At 35.8% G+C, this 19,323-nt stretch overlaps 1 protein-coding gene across 1 annotated transcript in view; it reads left to right on the top strand.

The window, feature by feature from the left end:
* Nucleotides 1-14,111, top strand: part of SNTG1 (syntrophin gamma 1) — a 386,259-nt gene extending 372,148 nt beyond the window's left edge. The window contains exon 18 of the mRNA XM_059724105.1: nucleotides 11,520-14,111. Within this exon, the coding sequence (XP_059580088.1) occupies nucleotides 11,520-11,678 (159 nt within the window). The 3' untranslated portion in view covers nucleotides 11,679-14,111. The remainder of the gene's footprint in view (nucleotides 1-11,519) is intronic.
* The last annotated feature ends 5,212 nt before the right edge of the window (nucleotides 14,112-19,323 follow it).

The following is a 19,323-nucleotide window of genomic DNA, read 5'->3' as shown; positions in this document are numbered from 1 at the left end:
ACCCTGAAGGGATTTAAACCCACATTTTGCACTTCCCAGGAATGTATCCTAACCACCAGGCAGGGGACTAAGCAGTAGGGTTGTGTGAAATTTCACTGGCTGGTGCTTGAGGTGCAGTTTCCCAGAAACCCCTGCACCTATATCCTTGAAAACTGGCAGGCTTTGTGGCCTCAGCAGGGGCTACCATGTCTGTAGTTTTCACCCTGCTGTGCCTTAACATATACACGTGACATAAGTTTTGATTGTCAAAAGCTTGAGGTACAGTTTCCCAGAAACTCCTCCACCTATCTCTTTGAAACATTGAAGGCTTCATGCCATCATAAGTGGCAAGATTCCCTGCTATTTTCATCCCAATCTGCCAAAAACTGACAAGGTTATAGGCAGTTTTGTGCTTCCCCATTATAGGCTATGGGCAAAACGTCCAGACAACATCAAAACAGTGAAACAGTGTAGATGAAACACAATGGAACAGTGCTTTCAAAATTAAATGAAACTCGAAACAAAGCACGGTCCCATTGAAATGGTGAAATGGAAGTTGAAATGAAATGGTGCTGTTTCGCACAGCCCTATTAAGCAGGCGTGAGGGCATTAAGCAGTCATTCAATACAATGTACCATGGCCACTGGGAGCCAAGAGCCTTGGAAGATTACTTTGTGCAAGTCACAAGCTTATGTGGAAGTGTTTGATGTTGATTTCAACAAGCAAACCCCTCAGTGCACGCAGATTGAGAGTCTGTTTCCTGAGCGTTCTTCCTATCCTTCCCATATACATTGCTACATGAACTGTCCATCTCATGCTGATCTGATAGCTATGCTTTACTGTTTACCTGTGTGATAATAGCTATCAAACTAGCAGTATTTGTGTGCCCAGACAGAAGAGAATTCCACAGTTCACTGCTGGATTTGGATCCAATTTTGGATGAAGTTGTTGATATTGTATATATATTCTAAGAGCTGTGGGTGAACACGTTTTAGAGAAATCTAAATAACCAGGTAGCAACACCTTAAATTTTAACACTACAGTCTGTTAGGTTGTCCCTCAACTGTTTTAGATTGCTGCAAAATATTTAGAACTACAGCTATTAATATTAGAAGAACCTAAGAAAGCCACTTGTTGCCAGAAGATGTAAAACAGCATCCATTCATCAGTCAGCCTTGTTTTCTTTTCAACTGGATCACAACCGGAGTTTATATTCCTAAGTAGTGATGGAAAGCCCATCAGTGGCACTGATACCTAATCTTTTTTAATGCTGCTGAAGTTTTCTACAGTGTATTTCATGCTTGACTTAACCAAATTCAAAATGGCATACTTTGAGGTATGCATCTTCATGCGCTATAGATTTAGTTACAGCTCTTGCAGGTGTAATTCTTTTTAAGCTTGAAAATCATTTAACATATTTTAATGTTTACTGTATACTCTACAGATACCATATGCACATTGCTTACTCTTGTAAAATGACTCTCTATTGCTGCTTTTCTTTGGCCAGTCGGTAGTAATTATGTGTTTTGTATAGCCTTTAGCAGTTATACTAGCACTAATCAAACTTCTAATTACTAAAGGTCAGATTCTAGTTTGTCCATGGAAGGGTGGGGCCATTAGGTCTTGATGAACACGAAGACAAAACCTGTATCTCTCCTGAGGAGAAAACTAAACTACTAACGGGCATCCTTAATCACCAAAGCCCTCAACCAGTAATGGTTATTTCTGAGCTGTCACTCAGGTGTAGATGTTGCAAAGCCTGAGAGCTTCAAAATAGGGCTTTCAGCTCAAGAGACTCTGGCGTCTGATGCTCATAAATCTTTTTACTACATCCTTTTCTTGCATGGATATTGGGAATGGAGGGGGTAAAAAGATTAGAGCTTATTCCTCCCATCACTGGTACAAATGCAGGATGAATATGTATAGGTATACCTGTTTACAAAGGACATCTGACTACTTAGAGTTCTGTGATTTGTTACTATTTCTGATCTTCAGTGCAGCAACTCCCAAGTTTTAATGCAGTCTCAGGACTTCAGTACCCTTCAGAAGCCACTGCATTTCTCACCTTAGTCTAAAAATGCAAAAACATGGTAAATAAATATAATAGAGACTATTTTGGTATAATTTTTTTGGCAAAAAATATGAGTATTTTAAATCCTGCAAGAGACGCTATTTATTTTTGGTAGGCCCCCAGATAGAGTGAACTACTTAGCACCCAAACTGAGCCAACTTTTGATATTTTTTGATATTACTATACATAACCTAATTTTGAACCTAGTAAGCGAGGAAGTAAAAACAATTTATGTACCCTTGATACATAAATTAATCCTCATAGAATTAAATGTGATTGCACACCTACTAAATTAGAAAATATGATTCTGATTTAGTAAAATACCTTACTTTTAAAAACTACTGACTAAAAGTATATTTATACAATTATGCTATATATATGCATGGTATAATAAAGCAAAAATAATGTATATTGTCAATATAAAATTTTGTTGTTCAGCATTAATTGAATAACAAACCCATGTATATGTCTATCATAATGGGTGGGACAAGAAGGTCTGGCCTATTGCATATTCTGTCATTAGGCTTTGTGACTAGTGTCCAGACCAATATTTTTCAGGATTTACATTATGCTCCTCAGTTAAAACAGTTTCATGCTAGTGGAGATGGCCTACAGGGAGTCCCGGTTCTTCTGCTTAGTTTGTAAACATGACATGTAGGCATTGTAAGTTTTTTGTTTTTTTTGTTTTTGTTTTTTTTTCCTTTAACACCAGCATTATAGGTATGAAAACTTGTTCATTTCAATATTCCAGAATGGAATTGCATTTACCTGTACAACCAGGAAGCTTGTATATCGAGACCCCTATTATATACACATCTGTCCTTAGTGGGGTATGAATCAGGGCAACTGCCCCAGGCCTCGCACCTTGTTGGGCCTAACGGGCAGTGCCGTACAGGCCCTGCTGTAGCCCCCGTGTGCCACGCCCCATCCCCCCTCCATGCTCCAGCCACTTGCCACTCCCCCCCTTCCTTGCTCTGCATTCTGGTCACTCATGCCTGCCCCCGGCCCCGCACAGGTTGATATGCCCTAAGCCCCGCATACCCCTAGAGATTACTCTGATTATAAAACTGTTTTTTGACAGATTTATATCATGAAATGCATTCTGCACTGCCACTCCTGAGCCAGTGTAATGGATACCCATTGCCCCAGAAGGCAGAGCAATGGATACCCTGACTGGAGTAAGAGAGATTTCTATGTATTTTTGTGTTGCTTTTATACTGATTCCGTGAAAGTTGCTTTCAAACTGCAGAATTTTGGCTTTAATTCTGAAATTCAGCTGAAAAACAGGAATTTATAACTTAGAAAGGTATAGTTGTATAGCTGTCAGTTTGCTCCAATATAAATTTTAACAGCTTTTTACTGCTAAATCAAGTTTTTCCTATAAGTAAATTTCTCATCTATTTGCTGAAAGTACAGTAGTAGTCACAGACCATGTTCATATAAAATAATTGGTTTTTCAGTACAAGAGCCACAAATACTACATTGGTAATCTACAGTTAATTTAGGATATAATCATTTGTTTAGAACTGACAGTGTGCTGTACTTGATTCTTTACAAAACATATGCCCCAAGAGCTAGTTATTCAGTCCTCCTTAACTTTTTCTTATCAGACTTCAGCAACACAAATGGAACTTAAAGCTGCCTCAAGACAAAATCTGAGAATCCTTCTAGTATGGCAGTTTTCAATCTGCCCATGTAGAGAGGGCATCTCTAGAGAGGATGGGAGTGTTACCATTATCTAGACACTCAGAAGAAAATAGGCTAATGATCTTCATTGCCAGCAAAACATAGGATGGGGGCCATTATCTGCTGACACAAATTATAGTTATTTTACGGCTGCTCTGTTCAACCCCTAGAAGTTTGTAAGCTAAGAGGCTGGAGAGGATGAGTACTGTCAACTCCACTGCCCTTTTTACATTGCCCTCTGGCACATCAGAATATCCTAGAAATGGTCAGAAAATTGAATAGAATACACACACATTTTCACAGTTTCTCTTTTCATTTTCTAATAGACTGCAAAGGATGCATAGAAGATTTGATGACAGGGGAAATTCAGTAATACGTATTGCTTTTAAAAGGAAATTTGCCTCTGATTTGCATTGAAGAAGAAAACACTGAAGTTTTATTAGATCTTTGAGAACAGAACCAGTGTTGGCTTGCCTTATTGGATGAGAGCCATCAATCTAAATATATGGGACAGCATTTCTGAGGCACAAAGATAGGAATGAGTATTGAGGGAAAATGGAAACTGGACGGAGGGTTAATATGATAGTTCAAGGCCCTGCAAACAACAAACAGAATTTAGGCTATGTAGTATGTGACATGGCAGCTAATGGAAGGGTTCAGAGAGCGCTGTGTTATATCTGAAGATCATTTTAGAGGCTGAATTTTCAAGAGAGTGGAGAGGTGAAGGATATTCCAGTTAGGCCAAAGGAGAGTAACCACATTATCATCGTGTGGTCAAGATGTGTGTAGAGCTAGAATATAAGCATCAATAGATACAAATAGAGCTTAATTCACCAAAATATAATCTCAGATAATACAAGTGGTGTGAAGTGGCATAACTGCAGTGGAAATATTGTGCCTACTTTCTTGTGTATTGTCATATAGCTTGTCTTTATATTTTATGTATTTAACTGTTTTTAACAGACTTTTTCCCTTTTCTTAAACTTCTTTTTCACTGTTCTAAATTTATAATTCCTATTGCAAGCCTGGAATTTTTCTGTGAATTTCACAGCAACCTGGATTTAGAAGAGTGCTTTCCTACCCCTACATCTCTATGGACCGGATGAGAACCACAGGGCCTGTTTGGTCATGGGGTAGATGAGTCTTGTGGATTCACTCTTCAGGTCCAGTCCAGCATGCAGGGTCAGTCCATAGGCCCACTCTGATGCACAGTGTCACAGTACATGGCCTCTGGTGTTTCCCATTGGCCCAGAAATTTGGTAGCAGGACAAGGTGTGGCAGCGTCAATTGCTGCAGCTCTGGAAGCCATGGCAATTAATGTTTCTATCCCTCCCCTTCTGCCAGATAATGGCTCATATCTTCATCACCCCTAATTTAGAATAATCAGCTTTAAATGGGTTCTTAAGTGTGTACACATGTGATCTGTGCAGACTAATTACTCTGTTTTGATGACTAGATTCCAAGGCTTAATAACTTAAGTAACTTCATAAATAATATGGTCCATAGTTTTAGCCTCCTCACAGGATTTCCAAATGGGCCATCCATTTTCAGATCTGGTGCAAGTTTGACTCTTAAAATAATGCCATTTTTATATAAAAAGACTTCAACCAGGTTTTTCTGGAACAAACAATCAATTTACACAAGAGCTATTATATACATGAATGAATGAAAAAGATGATTGCTGTCATGAATACTTCTAAATTACCAGATGTTTGAAGCCATAAATATACATTTAGATAGTTGAGAAAACATTAACAGCAGATTTGCTCAAGGGTTACTCCATTTGTCAATACAGCTTCTTTTGTTTTATATGGCCTTGTCTGTTTTATATTTGCTTTGTAAGGGCTATCAGTTTCTACAAACCATGCACCATACACAGCGATTTTTGTCCTTTCCCCCCCACTTTTTTTTGCACACCACTTTTTACCAATTTTTAATTCCTCTGATACTAGAAGTTGTAAATGCTTGGTATAGCAGCTGTTGGGTTGGATAGTTTAATTATCTTTCTGAACACAGTGTTATATCAGTGGCACAGATGGAAGGACAGAGTGAAAATTGAGGTATGTGGAGAAGAGTAGAATAAGAATATTTTTGTGTGTATATGTGTGTGGCAACCTTAACTGCTTCACAACAGAGGGGATTTGTGGGTGTATGTTAATGTTTCCTAGAATTCATTTGAAGTGGGGATGTCCAAGTTTGACACAGTCCCCTGTTGCACAGGCTACACCTGTGGCTCATGGCTTGGCTCTTGCCATCCCCTGCCACACAGCGTACAGCAGTAGGAGACGCAGCTGTAGGGTCCCACAGACTGCATGTTAACCTCTTGCAGGCTGCATGCGACCCATGGGCAATGTGCTGTCCCCTCAGGGGCCAGCAGTTGAACAGCCCTGATTTAAAGGGATGTTTGTGGGGGGTTGTTAAAAATATTTCTAAAGCTGGGCATGCAGAACTGAATGGAATGTCTACTTACAGGACTTGGTTGATGTAAAAAGGTGGTATCTGCAAAAGAAAAACCTTTTTCTTGCTCCCTCAGTTGTCATCTACTGGCAGAAATTTTCCTAATGTATTTATTTATTTGGGGATTTATAAATTCAGACAGGCCCTTTTGTATGCCCTGGGTTGTTCTTTTGGTGAGTGTAAAAACATAACTGCAGTATAATGTAATGCAAATCTTTTCTGTGTTTAAATTATTTTTAAAGCTACAGCAACATCATTCAGACGTATTATTTATGATGCACAAACAAAGGTTTTGAGTTCTTTCCCTACCATCCAATATAAACAAATTATCTGAATACAATTATAGTTGCATTATTAGCATCAGCATTTAGAATGTTTTCACCTTTCTCACTATTTTAGAGATGCCCATCAATATTGCCCTTTGAAGGATCCATGACCCTATAAGAGTGTCAACTTCAAAATTACACAGCATGGCTGTGGTATCCCCTATCATGGTATCTCAACACATCAGAAATGACTAGTATTATACTTACTCTTTTCATGCCCCAGATATTCTTCATTTTCTGTTGGGGCTGATCCCATTTGCCTTTGGTCACTTCATTGAGCCATACTTCTTCTCGCTTGCTTTTTTTCTCCTTCCTCCATATATCTTCCCTTTTGGCTGTTCAGTGGGCCAACTTTAAGAGGAGGACTGGAAAGCCCTCTGTGCAATGTCTAGCCTATGGACTGTTAACTGGAAAACATTATTGGGAAGTGGTAGAAGCAGGTTCAAACTCCCTGAAAGTGAGGGGGGTTTTAAACCTGGATCTTCCATTCCCGGGCAAGTGGTTAATGGATTAGGTTATTGAGCTAAAATGATGAGAGGGTCCTCTTCCTCCTCCCCATTTAACATGCTGCTTAGGTGTATAAAGCTGAAATAGTACTTAGCTCATAATGTCCAAAACTTCTGATGATCCATTTCTATCTGCTACAACATTTCTTTAAGCCAAATGGCACTCCTCTATTCTTTGAAAAACAAATAATTTTAATCAGTGAATACATCTCTGCCTCATTCTGACATAAAATGGGTCATCCTCATAAAACATATGAAATAGGCCTCCCTTCTTAAGACCTTACTTTTATATCTTCTCTTTGGAGGCAACAGAAATAGGGATATAAAAAAGACCAAGTTGATTTTACTTCTATCTTGACTGCAGGTCTGCTGCTAACAAAATATACTCCCTCCATTCTTATTTTCCAAGGACCAGCAATAAGGTAGAGCAGGAAGTTTAGGGATGGTCCTGAGCAGCTCAGAGCTAACCTGAGCGCCCACAGCATAATTCTCAGGCTCTCCAAGCTTGACTCTAGTTATGTTCATGCTCCCAACAATGGAATCTGCCTACTTGCCAGTCGGTTGTTCACGCCAGCCAGAGCAAGTGGACAAGAACTTGTTTGTTGGCAGTGGAAGGGTGGGAGGAATGTCCTGTAGACGTGCCCAAATACAAAAAAGTCATCTTGGAAAATCCCAAGATTTGCTTTTGTCTTAAATTATTATAGTTGCCAGTATTATGGTATTATGTTGCCAGTAATATTGCTCCAGATCCAGCATATACTTTACCATTTATACTTCATATAAATTCCATCAATAATGGTTATTTTTATATATGTTCAAGCACTCCTGTAATCCATTTGTGTGAATTTTGTTATATGCATTCAGGCAGTCTTTTTGATCTATCGAACTAGCTTTGTCTACTATCAGATGGGTCTTTGTTCCCACAGTACTTCTCTAAAATTATTTCTGCTCTTGAGAAAACATCTTATCAGTTGCAGCATATTAGACCAGCATCTCACTAATGATTGCAAGAATCTCGCAGGTTACATTCAGTGACATATTTTAAATTTCTGCCATTGGCTTTTTCCTTATCTGCACACCTTTTTCAGTGTTTCATGTTGATATAGATTGAACGTAGAACACACATTTGTTAAGCTCTTTAGCCCACAATTGTTCATTTCTCTGCTTCTGTTTACTTCATACAACCTCATTTGCAATCTGCACTTTACTTTGATTAACCACAACACTTCATTCACATATTTTTTAATTCATTTTGCTATTTTGTATTAAAGAAAATATCCTATCTTTAATAAGAACCTACCTTATTCAGGCAACTACTGTTTGCAAAACTTTGCTAAAAATGTTCTATTTTTTTTGTCCAACTCATGTATTCTCTTTCTGTATATATAACAACTTTTAGCTGGGGATGATGATGATGCTAAAAGTATATACTATTTGTGAGGCTCACGTTGTGACTGAGTTTTTGCATATTGCCACAAAACATTTACTTCTGTGGCATTATGAAATATTATTTGACTCACAGCTGTTGAATAATTATTTCCTTGGCACATGGGAAATGTAACCTGCTTACCTGAAAGTAATAAGTATAGATTTTGTACCAATGTTTCCCAAATATTGGAAAGCTGAGTCTCTTTGTACATGGAAACAAAATTAGTATCCCTTGCATTCCTGCCACATGATGTTTAAACCCTACTGATCTTAATTTAAAACTTCTTTTCCACATTAATCTTGCAAGCTCAACACTTCAAAAATGTAGTTGTAGATCTTCATAATGCTATTCTGTTGCCCCATTCTTGATGGCTTTCATGAGTAATAAAATAATTAACAATGTTAACATTTGAAGTGTTTTCATTGATATCAGAGTTAACACCCCGTACACTAAATGTGGCATTTCATGTCTCAAACCTGTTTTTTACAGCTGTCTTCAAATCAAGGCAAACACCTCTGCTTCAGTGACATTCAAATCACATTAGAAATGGTTTTCTCACAACCATAACAGTTGAAGACTTTGATTTTTGAGGAAAGAGTTGAGAATCTCATCTACCATCACTAATCATTTGAGCGAGCACATTCTAGAAGTTAGATCATACTGCATAGTAACATTGTTACTTATTTTCCAAAGTTTTTATTTCTCATAGATGTTAGCAAGGTTATTTGATCACTCTGGTTTGTTGCTTGAAAAATGTTAATTCTAATTTGCTGAAGATAAAGTGAACAGTAGTTGGGTGAATGAACAACTTGAACAACCTATATTGAATGGAGCATGTATTAAAACCCTTTCTTTCTGGATGATTACAGTTTTTAATTGTATGATACTATTTTATATTTTTTCCCCTATGAGACCACTCCCTCACATAGTGTACAGGTCAAACATACAAAAAGGTATGGTTAGACAAAATAGATCTGTCCGTTTCTAATTTCTAGTGCTTTATTTTGCAACTTAAGTATTTTAATACAACGTTTTGATAATGCAATCCTATGAACAACAATAAAAATGGCAGAAATGTTAAAAAAAATATTTAGACATCCAGTTCCCCTCATGTTTTAAAGCATGACAGATACCAATTTGAAATCCATTAAAAAATGCATTGCCTTACATGGTACAATTACAGATATACCTCTGCTAACTGATAATGATAACTGTGCTAATGCAGTGTGAAAATTTAGTGTCCACCAACTATAATTGTGATGTAGATAGAAAAATTTCAGCTCATCTGATTACTTAATTGACTTGAACAGTCTTCAAGTTATAATATCTGAATTAATAAGCCTTGATCTGTTCAGACAAACAAGGGGAAAGTACATTCCTTGTACACATAATACACAGTAGTGAGACAGTAAATATTTCAGTGTTCAGTGACATACTTATTTCTCTTCTTATTAGTATTTGCAGAAGGATGAGTAAAAGGAAAAAAAAAAGAAATTGATTTTATTACAGTGGGACTAGTGCTGGTTATAGAACAGCTTTCATCTTCACACTTGGGTTTTTTTTGGGTTTTTTTCATGTATAGATCTTTTTCAGTTTCCATCCCTGGTTTCTGTTTAATAAGATATTGTTTGTTTTGAAATTTGAGCAACAACCCTGGCAGAGTGGTAAAAATACATTTCTCCGGATGTTTAAAAACAAAAATTACTCTAAACAGATTGCCTAAAGAGAGCAGATGGCAGATGTGTGAAATTTGGCATGAACCAAGTCATCTTCATTGAGAATTAATTTAGGGAGTTTAAAAGAACTCTTGAGCAATTAAAATTTTATTTCTGAGCATGTCCAGTAGGTATGTGCTCAGATTCTAGCAGAATTTATCGAAATCCTACCCACTGATTACATCACTCCATCTTCTCTGTTTTTGCCATTCTGTGTTAAAACCCAGATCATTTGTATCATTTAATTTGCAGCGTGTTGCTCAATTCAGGGTAGGCCACTCAGCTGTTTGAAATGTTTTTATATCAAAGCGGGTTCTTTTCAATTCAACTCGAACTCATCAATGGTCCCATGTGCTGAGTGAAGGAGCAGCTCCCTTTAAAATAAAAGCAACAGCATACAACTAGGATCTCAGTGGCCCCATTCAGTATCCCCCTGATAATTTGCAAAAATTCACTTTTGCAGGGGGATAACAAACCAACCCTTGTGAAATATCTGCTGTATATTCTACCACATTCTTAGGCTGGATTTTTACATGAGGAAAGTTGTAAATGTCTCAATGAATTATGCATAGTAAACAAAATAAATACATATACACAGGCAGACAAAGTTCTTTGGGTGATTCTGATATCTTTTATTAGACCAACTTAAATAGGTAGAAAAACAATTTTTAAGCAAGCTTTGGGTTCAAAAACCCTTCGTCAGGCTAAGGAAGTTTCAGCAGTTGGTGTGTGCTCTTACCGAAAGTTTGGTAAAAAAAAATTGTTTTTCCAACTATTTAAGTTGGTCTAATAAAAGATATCAGATTCACCCAAAGAACCTTGTCTGCCCTTTGTCCTTAGACCAACGTGGCTACAACCTACACCACTGTATACATATACACATGTATGCATACATAAAATGTAAGTGCTAACAACACTAGTCATATTATGATAATAATAATATTGTTATAATTATGGTGTTAATGATGAATGAACATTTTTGGAGATCCTGATATATAACTGTTGCTTGAGTTCTGTGAAAACTGTTGTAATCACTCCCTTAGTTCTAAAAAGTATCTAACTATTGAATCATAAAAAGGTAAAAAGCCTCAAACAGTTCTTACTTTCTTCTTGCTTTACTATTGCAGTGGATGGCATGTTTCATTTTTGTGAAAGTTTTAAATGAATTCAGTTAAATTCTGTTAGGTTAGACAAATCTACAGTTAATTAAATGTTCAACTTCCTAAAAAGAAGTATGCAGCCTTATATAACACAGCTAAGACCATCTATATTTGAGTAATAGCTCAGTGTTGGGAATTTCTTTGTAATGTTGTTTTGTCTCATGTTTAATCTCTTTGGTTTCACTTTCAGGAGCTGGAATTTTCCAATCTTTTTGCAGTCCTTCACTGTATCCACTCATTCTTTGCTGCCAAAGTGGCTTGTTTGGACCCCTTATATGTAAGCAGTCAAGCCACAGCTTCTGCTGCTGCCACAACTTCTGGTACTGGCAAATTAAAGTATGCTACTTGACATCTCACATTTCAGCACTACTATTTACCAACAGTGCAAAACAACATATAAATATTCATCAGATCTAGACCTTTGGGGAACTATGAACATGGAAACCAATCCAAGAGATGAGTCTTGTTGCAGTTTCAGCAGATAAATCGTCACATGGGATTGTAAATTCATCTCTGTTCTGCAAGACACCAGTAAATAATCAAGCTGAAAACCTGGAATAGGATGGATATGCTTTTAGTATGATCTATTTGTACTTATATAGTGCTTTAAGCAACACTGGAAGCAAACGAATAAATGACACAAGGAAACACTTCATATTTAATAAAATTTTCAACTCTCTATAATAACACACAAATAGAATGGTCATTTTCTTGTTTTCAGATTTTTTTAATGAAAATATACTAAGCTCTGAGTCTGAACTTAATACCATATCATTATGTTATAAATGATACAACCACAAGGAAGAGGCATATAGTATGTGGCAGCAAGGAGATGAGCATGAAATGGCACTTGTGTAAGTATCTCCTCAAAGAAAAAAGCACTTTAAACACTGTTGTAAACTCATACTTGTGTCCCTCCATGAAATCATGCTATTGTTGTTTATTTTGTTTGTCAATTTAAATAATAGCAATGACAAAGGTATAGCCATAATAGTCCGACACGCAAAGCTGCGTAAGGTGGGAAAAAACTTTCCTGGCACAAGATTTTATTTTTGAAGTGAAAAGAAGATATGAATTCAATTTAATTGTAAGTGAAGACCAGTAAATGATACATCTGGTACATTTTCCTTGCTCATTCTTCTAATATCCAACAGCCTCTATTCACAAAACCTGAGTATTGAATTTTGCTTCAGACATGATATACCTGGCACATTGTTTCAGTATTGAATTCTGATTTCATATCCCAAATGGGAAGATAAAACCTCTTTTCCACCATAGGCTCTAAATATAATAGGCATTATCAATTATTCTGGAAAAATTACACACCTTGAATTCTTACCAATTAATGGCATTGTTCCTTCAATTTTTTTTAGAACAAATTAAATTATTACATTACATTTAAAATGTAATTAATTGAGCCAATATAATACATAATATATTTACATATTAAAAGTACATCACAATCCAAGACCACATATTGTACTTTTCCCAATGAATGTAAGTTCAAAGTGTTGTAAATCTGAAACTACTTTTCATGCAGACAGCAGTGATTAGCCTCCAAAGATATGCTACTTGAATACCATTTCTGAATATTACTTGATTTTGTTCTAGCACACTCATCACCAAATATGGCCAATTGCTAGAAATGTAAATGTGATATAGCTGAAAGATAGTATATTTCAAGCAGGATCACTTAACTCAAATGAATTAATTATTTAGGCACATAGTACTTATGAATTATATTGCAGGAAGATAACCTGATGCAGCCAAGGTATTTGTATAATTTTAAATGCTAATTGTTAATCTGCTGTTACGTTTTTATGACTGAAAATATGTTTTAATGGGAGATAGAAGGAGAAAAAGTAAAACATCAAAATGTTGCAAAAGAACATTTAAAAGGAAAGAGTTAAGTAATTTAGTATGAATTTAAGTATCATTTGCACATTTTGGCTCCACTATTGTAATTTCAAATACGTCGGTATTTCAGAAAGTACCAGTAATTTTGAAATAAAAGCCATTTTGTCTGCAATGTTTATTGACAGGACCACATGACTTCTCTATATAATCATAAACAATGGGTGCATTCAAAAATCAGTATTCCCCACAGCTATGAAGCTTACCATTCATTGCACGCAAAGTTTTTATTTCAAAGTTTCTGTTATTGTCTGAAATGTCCTCACACATGAGCAAACCTGGGTCCTGACCTGAGGTCCTTCTATGCATCAGAAGCTGCAGGAGCATGGGCTTACTTCCCTTTTATCTTATTTCAGCTTGTTATAAATTAGAAAACTACATGTACGCAGGTAAAAATTATGGGCCCTTTTTTATTGTTCTGCCTTGTATACCACAAAAATGAAATCAATCATTATTCTAGGTACTATATAAATAAGTATATCTTCATATGTGAATACAGGTGAATATTTTCTCCAAAGTGTTCAGTACAATGTGAACCATTGCAACAAATGTAATTGTTGGTATTTCTGTCTGCCTGATTTGTTGCACAAATACATGGATTTGTGTACATAAGAAAACCACCTTTTAAAAAAATTTGAAAATGTTAAATACCGCTTAATATGAATTGCTCCTAGTTGTAATAGTAGTGTTAGAGTGATGCTACATGATAGTCCAGGAATTATGAAAGTGGCAAGATTTTTGGATGGTAATATCTTTTATTGAACTAACTGCATAGTTGGGATAAAGCTAGGCAAGCTTTCAAAAGCAGGGTATTTTTATTTAGGAAAAAGAAAAGTAAGCACAGAAATTGTTAAGAACAGCAGACAGACCTGTGAAATTGGAGGGGGCTGAGGGGTGGGGAGAGAATTCCCAGGGGTAGCAGACAAGCAATTAGCAGAAGAAAAGAATGTAGATTACTGGGAGATCAAGACCTATCAAAAAGGGGAGGAGGGTCATTATCACCTGTTGTCTGTGTGAAGAATTTCAAGACTCAGGTAGATTATAGTGTCAGAAAATCAATATCAGTGCTCAATCCTTGGTTCCTGGTGTCCAACCAGCTTATCAGTTTTTGTTCCCAAGCAATCCTTAATGAATTGAAGAACACATTTCAGGAAATTCTGTATCAGAAGACACAATAGTTGCTTATCTCCTGTGAATATTAAGTCCAGTTACAGTGATTGCACTGTTAAATGGTCAAAAACTGCCAACATATTTGCATATTTACCATGGTTACTTGTCATGCTAAGCAGAGTGAAGTTCTATGGTAGGTCAGTTATAACAATATAGTGATAGAGACCATTGTGTGTATGTAAATTCTCCATGTGGTGAGGACCAAATCCCTTTGAAGTCCATGCAAAACTGACATGGATGTCGATAACATCAAGGATTTGGTCCTAGGAGAATGAAAACCCCAGCTGTTTTGAATCTGAAATTATAAGAGTCTAAGGGGACTAAGAGCGGTAACTCAGCCTCTTACTCCTGTCAAGAAGGCATCTACTGGAAACATTGAGACACAACATTGACGATTTTAAAACTGAAGCCCAGTTTTCTCATAATAACAACTGCCTTCTCCCTGTTTTTCTGCTCCAAAATGCTCCCCTCACTGTTTTATATTATACTATACTACATCTATGACATAGATCGAAAAAATGGAATTTTGTCTCATTTGTTCATTTTATTAGTCTATTTCAGGGCCAAGTAGGATTTTTTTTTGCTTTCAATTTCATTGTGCCATGTGAAACACATCCAACCGCAGTAGTTTGACATGGAATACTTTAAGTTAAGTGAATGTACAGTACTGTATGAATAGTTTTATAGTTCAAATAGACTCTCTTAAGCCAGATCCAATGGTGCAATATGTGTTTGAGAGCTGCATTTAGCCCAAAGCAGTTTAAGAGGTTAGTTAAGATATATAATGATGAATATAATAACATGCAATAAAGAATTCTATGTCAAAAAGTACTGTTTTGATTTTTTTAACTATATTACAATATGAATTGAAAGCAAAACTATTCCATTCAGAGCTGAAATGGATTAATGAAAATGAACAGACAAGGCAAGATTCTCCCTTCCAATTCACCTCAATCTTTGTTACATATTCTATAGATAGAGAGCTGTCATGGTCACCAGTGGGAGTATGGATCATGTAGCAAGTGCAATTTTTTTTAAACAGGCAGTAGTGCAAATTGATGAAAATGCTTTGTTGATTTAGGCTCTCTCAATGAGTGGGATTCACCATTATTTTGGTTTCAGGTTGTAAGATTATATATTGTATTAGGCTGGTTGAATTTCTTTCTTGAATACTAACATTACAAAAACAAATTGTTTTCCAATTATTCAGAGATAATAGGGTAGGTGGGGTATCCATCCTGAGGAAAAGTAAGGTATTCATCCTAAGGAAAAGCAATTGAAAACTCAATATTTGAACCAGGTTTGGCAAATTCTACCATGTATATTATGCAGATAATATAAACCATGAGAAATAACAAGGTATGAATTACATCAGTGTTAAATGACTAAATATCAAAAGCTTCTCCTGAAAGCATTTATGAGACTCCCATTTAAATCATTATGAATCCCATACATGTCTGTATAACAACAGACTATATGTATATATATATATATATATATATATATATATATATATATATATATATATGCAATTATTAGTACAGGAAATATTACAGTCCAATATCACATGCATTGTTAAGTAATTAAGGACTTTATAAGTTGATACATCCAGACAGTTATCAAAACTGATACAGCTGTCCTTAAACTAGCATTTTCTGGGGAAAGGCTGTCTGAGAATTAATAACCAACAGTTCTATTAAAAAAAAAAAAAATCTGCAATAAAATATAAGTTGTGATATCCATGGTATGGATACTGAAAGTTAGGGAGTGGGGGGGTTGTTTTGTTTTTTTGTACTGTGCTTGATATTATCTTATATAATATCTAGAGTGACCATACGTCCTGGTTTGCCTGGGACAGTCCCAGATTTCAAAGGCCGGTCCCAGGTGGTTGGTAAAAATTAAAACAGGAGTCCCAGTTTCAGGCCACAGTCCAGTGGGAAGATAGAATGGCATAGTGTTTCACCTCACCACTGAACTGTGCCTGCACCCCTGCCCGCAGGCCTTTTCCACTGCCCGCAACAGCACCACTGACTTGGTGGAGAGGGGCAGTGGAACAGTGTCCTGGATTTCCTTATGGTCACCCTAATAATACCCCCCCCCCCAATGGACCATTGTCAGTTATGGTTAAAAATATTTGATTTTATCTCATTTGGTTCATGATGAAAATTCTAGATTCAGATAAACTTCCAGAGGTAACCTTAACATTTCATGCCTAGAAGATAGATCTGTTCTGTTACAAAAATGCTGTGGATTTTGAAGCTACTATACTCTGAATTTTCCACAGGGAATACTCTGGTTCATTTTCTTAAAGCTATTTACATAATACAGAACTAGATTTTCAAAGCATCTCAACATGCAGCAACATGATAACTTTTGTGAAAAGTGCTGCTTTAATTAGGCGCCTGTACAATAGATGCGGAAAAAATAATGGCCCCAACTCTGTGTGCTAACCAAGTGCTTTTTGAACATCAAGTCTCTAATTTCCAACATTGAGCTGCTCAAACCAGAATTCTTAAAAATACTGTTATAATGATCCTATAAAATGGTAATACAACATCTTCATGTTGTTTTAGCTTTGATACATTAAATGGACTTCCTACAAAATTGATCCCTAATCCTGTGGAAATTTACTCTTTTGCTTAGCTTCAATAGAACTACTCATAATTCCTACTGGTAAGCACTTGAGTAGATCTTTGTAAAGCTGGGAACTTCATTTCTAATTCAAAAGCTTCAGCTCCCTTAATTTTTAGTCTATAGCTTATTGTTTTCATCACATACAGTTAACATATTGAATGTTACAAGGCAGTCTTGTAAATATACAGTTCCTATCATTAAAAAGTCCGTATATACCAACAGTTATTGTACAAAGGTATCTCAGTTACCATAATTTTCCCTATGCTAGAAATAAACTGAATTTGATAACTGTGTGGTAATGGAACTTATTAGCACATGCTGAATTTTCAAGTTATCACTAAACATGTACCTTCTACTGGCTCCTTGGAATCTCCTTTTTAAATAAGTGATACCTGGAAAACCATTAGGTCTCAAAACAGTTTTAATTTTAAACCTTTACATTTGAATGTGCAATTGATTGCATGTGTGTTAGGGTCGAATCCTCCCTTCAATACTTATCTCAAGCTAAGGGTGTCTACTTGGTTGCATGGGATGGAAAGAATCTTTGATCAAAATAAAGAAATGATTATGGAAGCCTGCTGCAGCTGAAGCCTAAGTTTCCCTTTCTACATGATGCAAGACCTGAATAGCAATGGTAATTTTGCCTTGGCAATACTTGTATCACCACTCCACCACCATCCTTGTGTCTATGTCCCCTCTGCTACCTCCCACTCCTGTTAGAACTATACTTTACCTGCGCATGGAAGCTCCTGCACCTGTGGAGAAAAGGGAAATATTAGCCTTAAAAAATGGTGGCCCTGATCTAGGAAAGCATCTCTGTTCAGGAAGGGTGCTTAATGTGGCTACCATTAAGATTAAGATTAAGATTAAACTGATTAAAATTAAGTATGCATTTATGGGCTTTCCTAAATTGAGGCTTATAATGCCAAACAGTTCTGTACACTAAGTTCCATTAAAAAGTTACCCTGTTTCTAACATTTGAATCTGATATCTATTCATCTTCAATTTGATCATCTGATATCTATATCTTCAATAAGATATCTATTCATCTTCAATTTAAAATTTACTTGTGACATCAGAGCATGGCAACTGGTGGCAAATGGAAGAGACCTCTCAGCTCTTGTTAGAGATAATGATCTGTTCCAAAGAATGAAGGTAGTTTTCATTTGAATTCTGTATATTATTACAGTAATTTACAGACACTTAATCTATTTAAAATTAGACTGAACAAAGAATAACCTTAGTTTATGTGGCTAACATAATTACCTGTAATCTCTTAGAAGTATACACTGCTTCCAACTTCAACCACCATTCCAATAAAAAAAAATCCCAGTTAGATATTATAGATGGATTGCTTTAGTTTATATATAAATTCATAAAATAGATCTATTGGGCACAATTTAACAAAGCAAATATAAAAGCCTAAAACATTATATTTTAAACACTTCACCTTCTGAGATTATAAATTTAAAGTAAAATATGTATATTAGTTGAAGAAATTACTATTTTTGCAAAAGGTCACAATCTGGATATATGATATAAAATATCATTAGACTCTCAATTTCATACCTTTAAAAATTCTGATTTTAAATTATTCTTATTCCTTAGAACCTTTGCAGTGTCGCATAAGTTTTAATTTGGTATGGGAAAAATGACTGAACAAATGTAACAGGAAGTGCTATATATTTTATAAATATTAAAGATTTAAAATGAAACAATTCTGATTATTTATTTCATTTTTAGTTATGTTTTGTGGCTGTTTGTAATATGTATTTGTGACAAACATTAGTCACCTAGTTGTTTAAACTCATAATGTACCACTAATAAAACTCTATCTTCTGTTTTGTTTTGGGGTTTTTTTCCTTTTGTAATGGAACATACCTGAAAAAACAGAAAATAAATACTTTTTTAACCACTATTTGTATTCAGGGGCTGTGTGTGTATATGCATACTGTAATGTTAAAAGTAAGTCTGGAAGATAAGCAGAATAGTAAAATTACATATAGTTACTTGACCACAAAACTACTATTGAAATCCTACTTTAAAATGGAATTAGTAAATGGATGAAAGTTGTAGTATGATGACATTCAAATTACTGCATTTGCTTTTACACATGATCTATATGACACTATGGATTCAGACAGCTGTAGATAGTTGTTGCCTCTATAGCATTTTAAACACCTTTAAAGAACTTGAAAGAGAAAGCTGTACAGACATAAATGCCCCCTGCAGTAGGCCTGTGTGAAACAGTAAATATTTGCTAAAGATTCAGATTT

The sequence above is a fragment of the Alligator mississippiensis genome, chromosome 3, assembly GCF_030867095.1.
Source record: "Alligator mississippiensis isolate rAllMis1 chromosome 3, rAllMis1, whole genome shotgun sequence".
Taxonomy (NCBI): Eukaryota; Metazoa; Chordata; order Crocodylia; family Alligatoridae; genus Alligator; species Alligator mississippiensis.
This window is presented reverse-complemented; position numbering and strand designations above follow the sequence as displayed.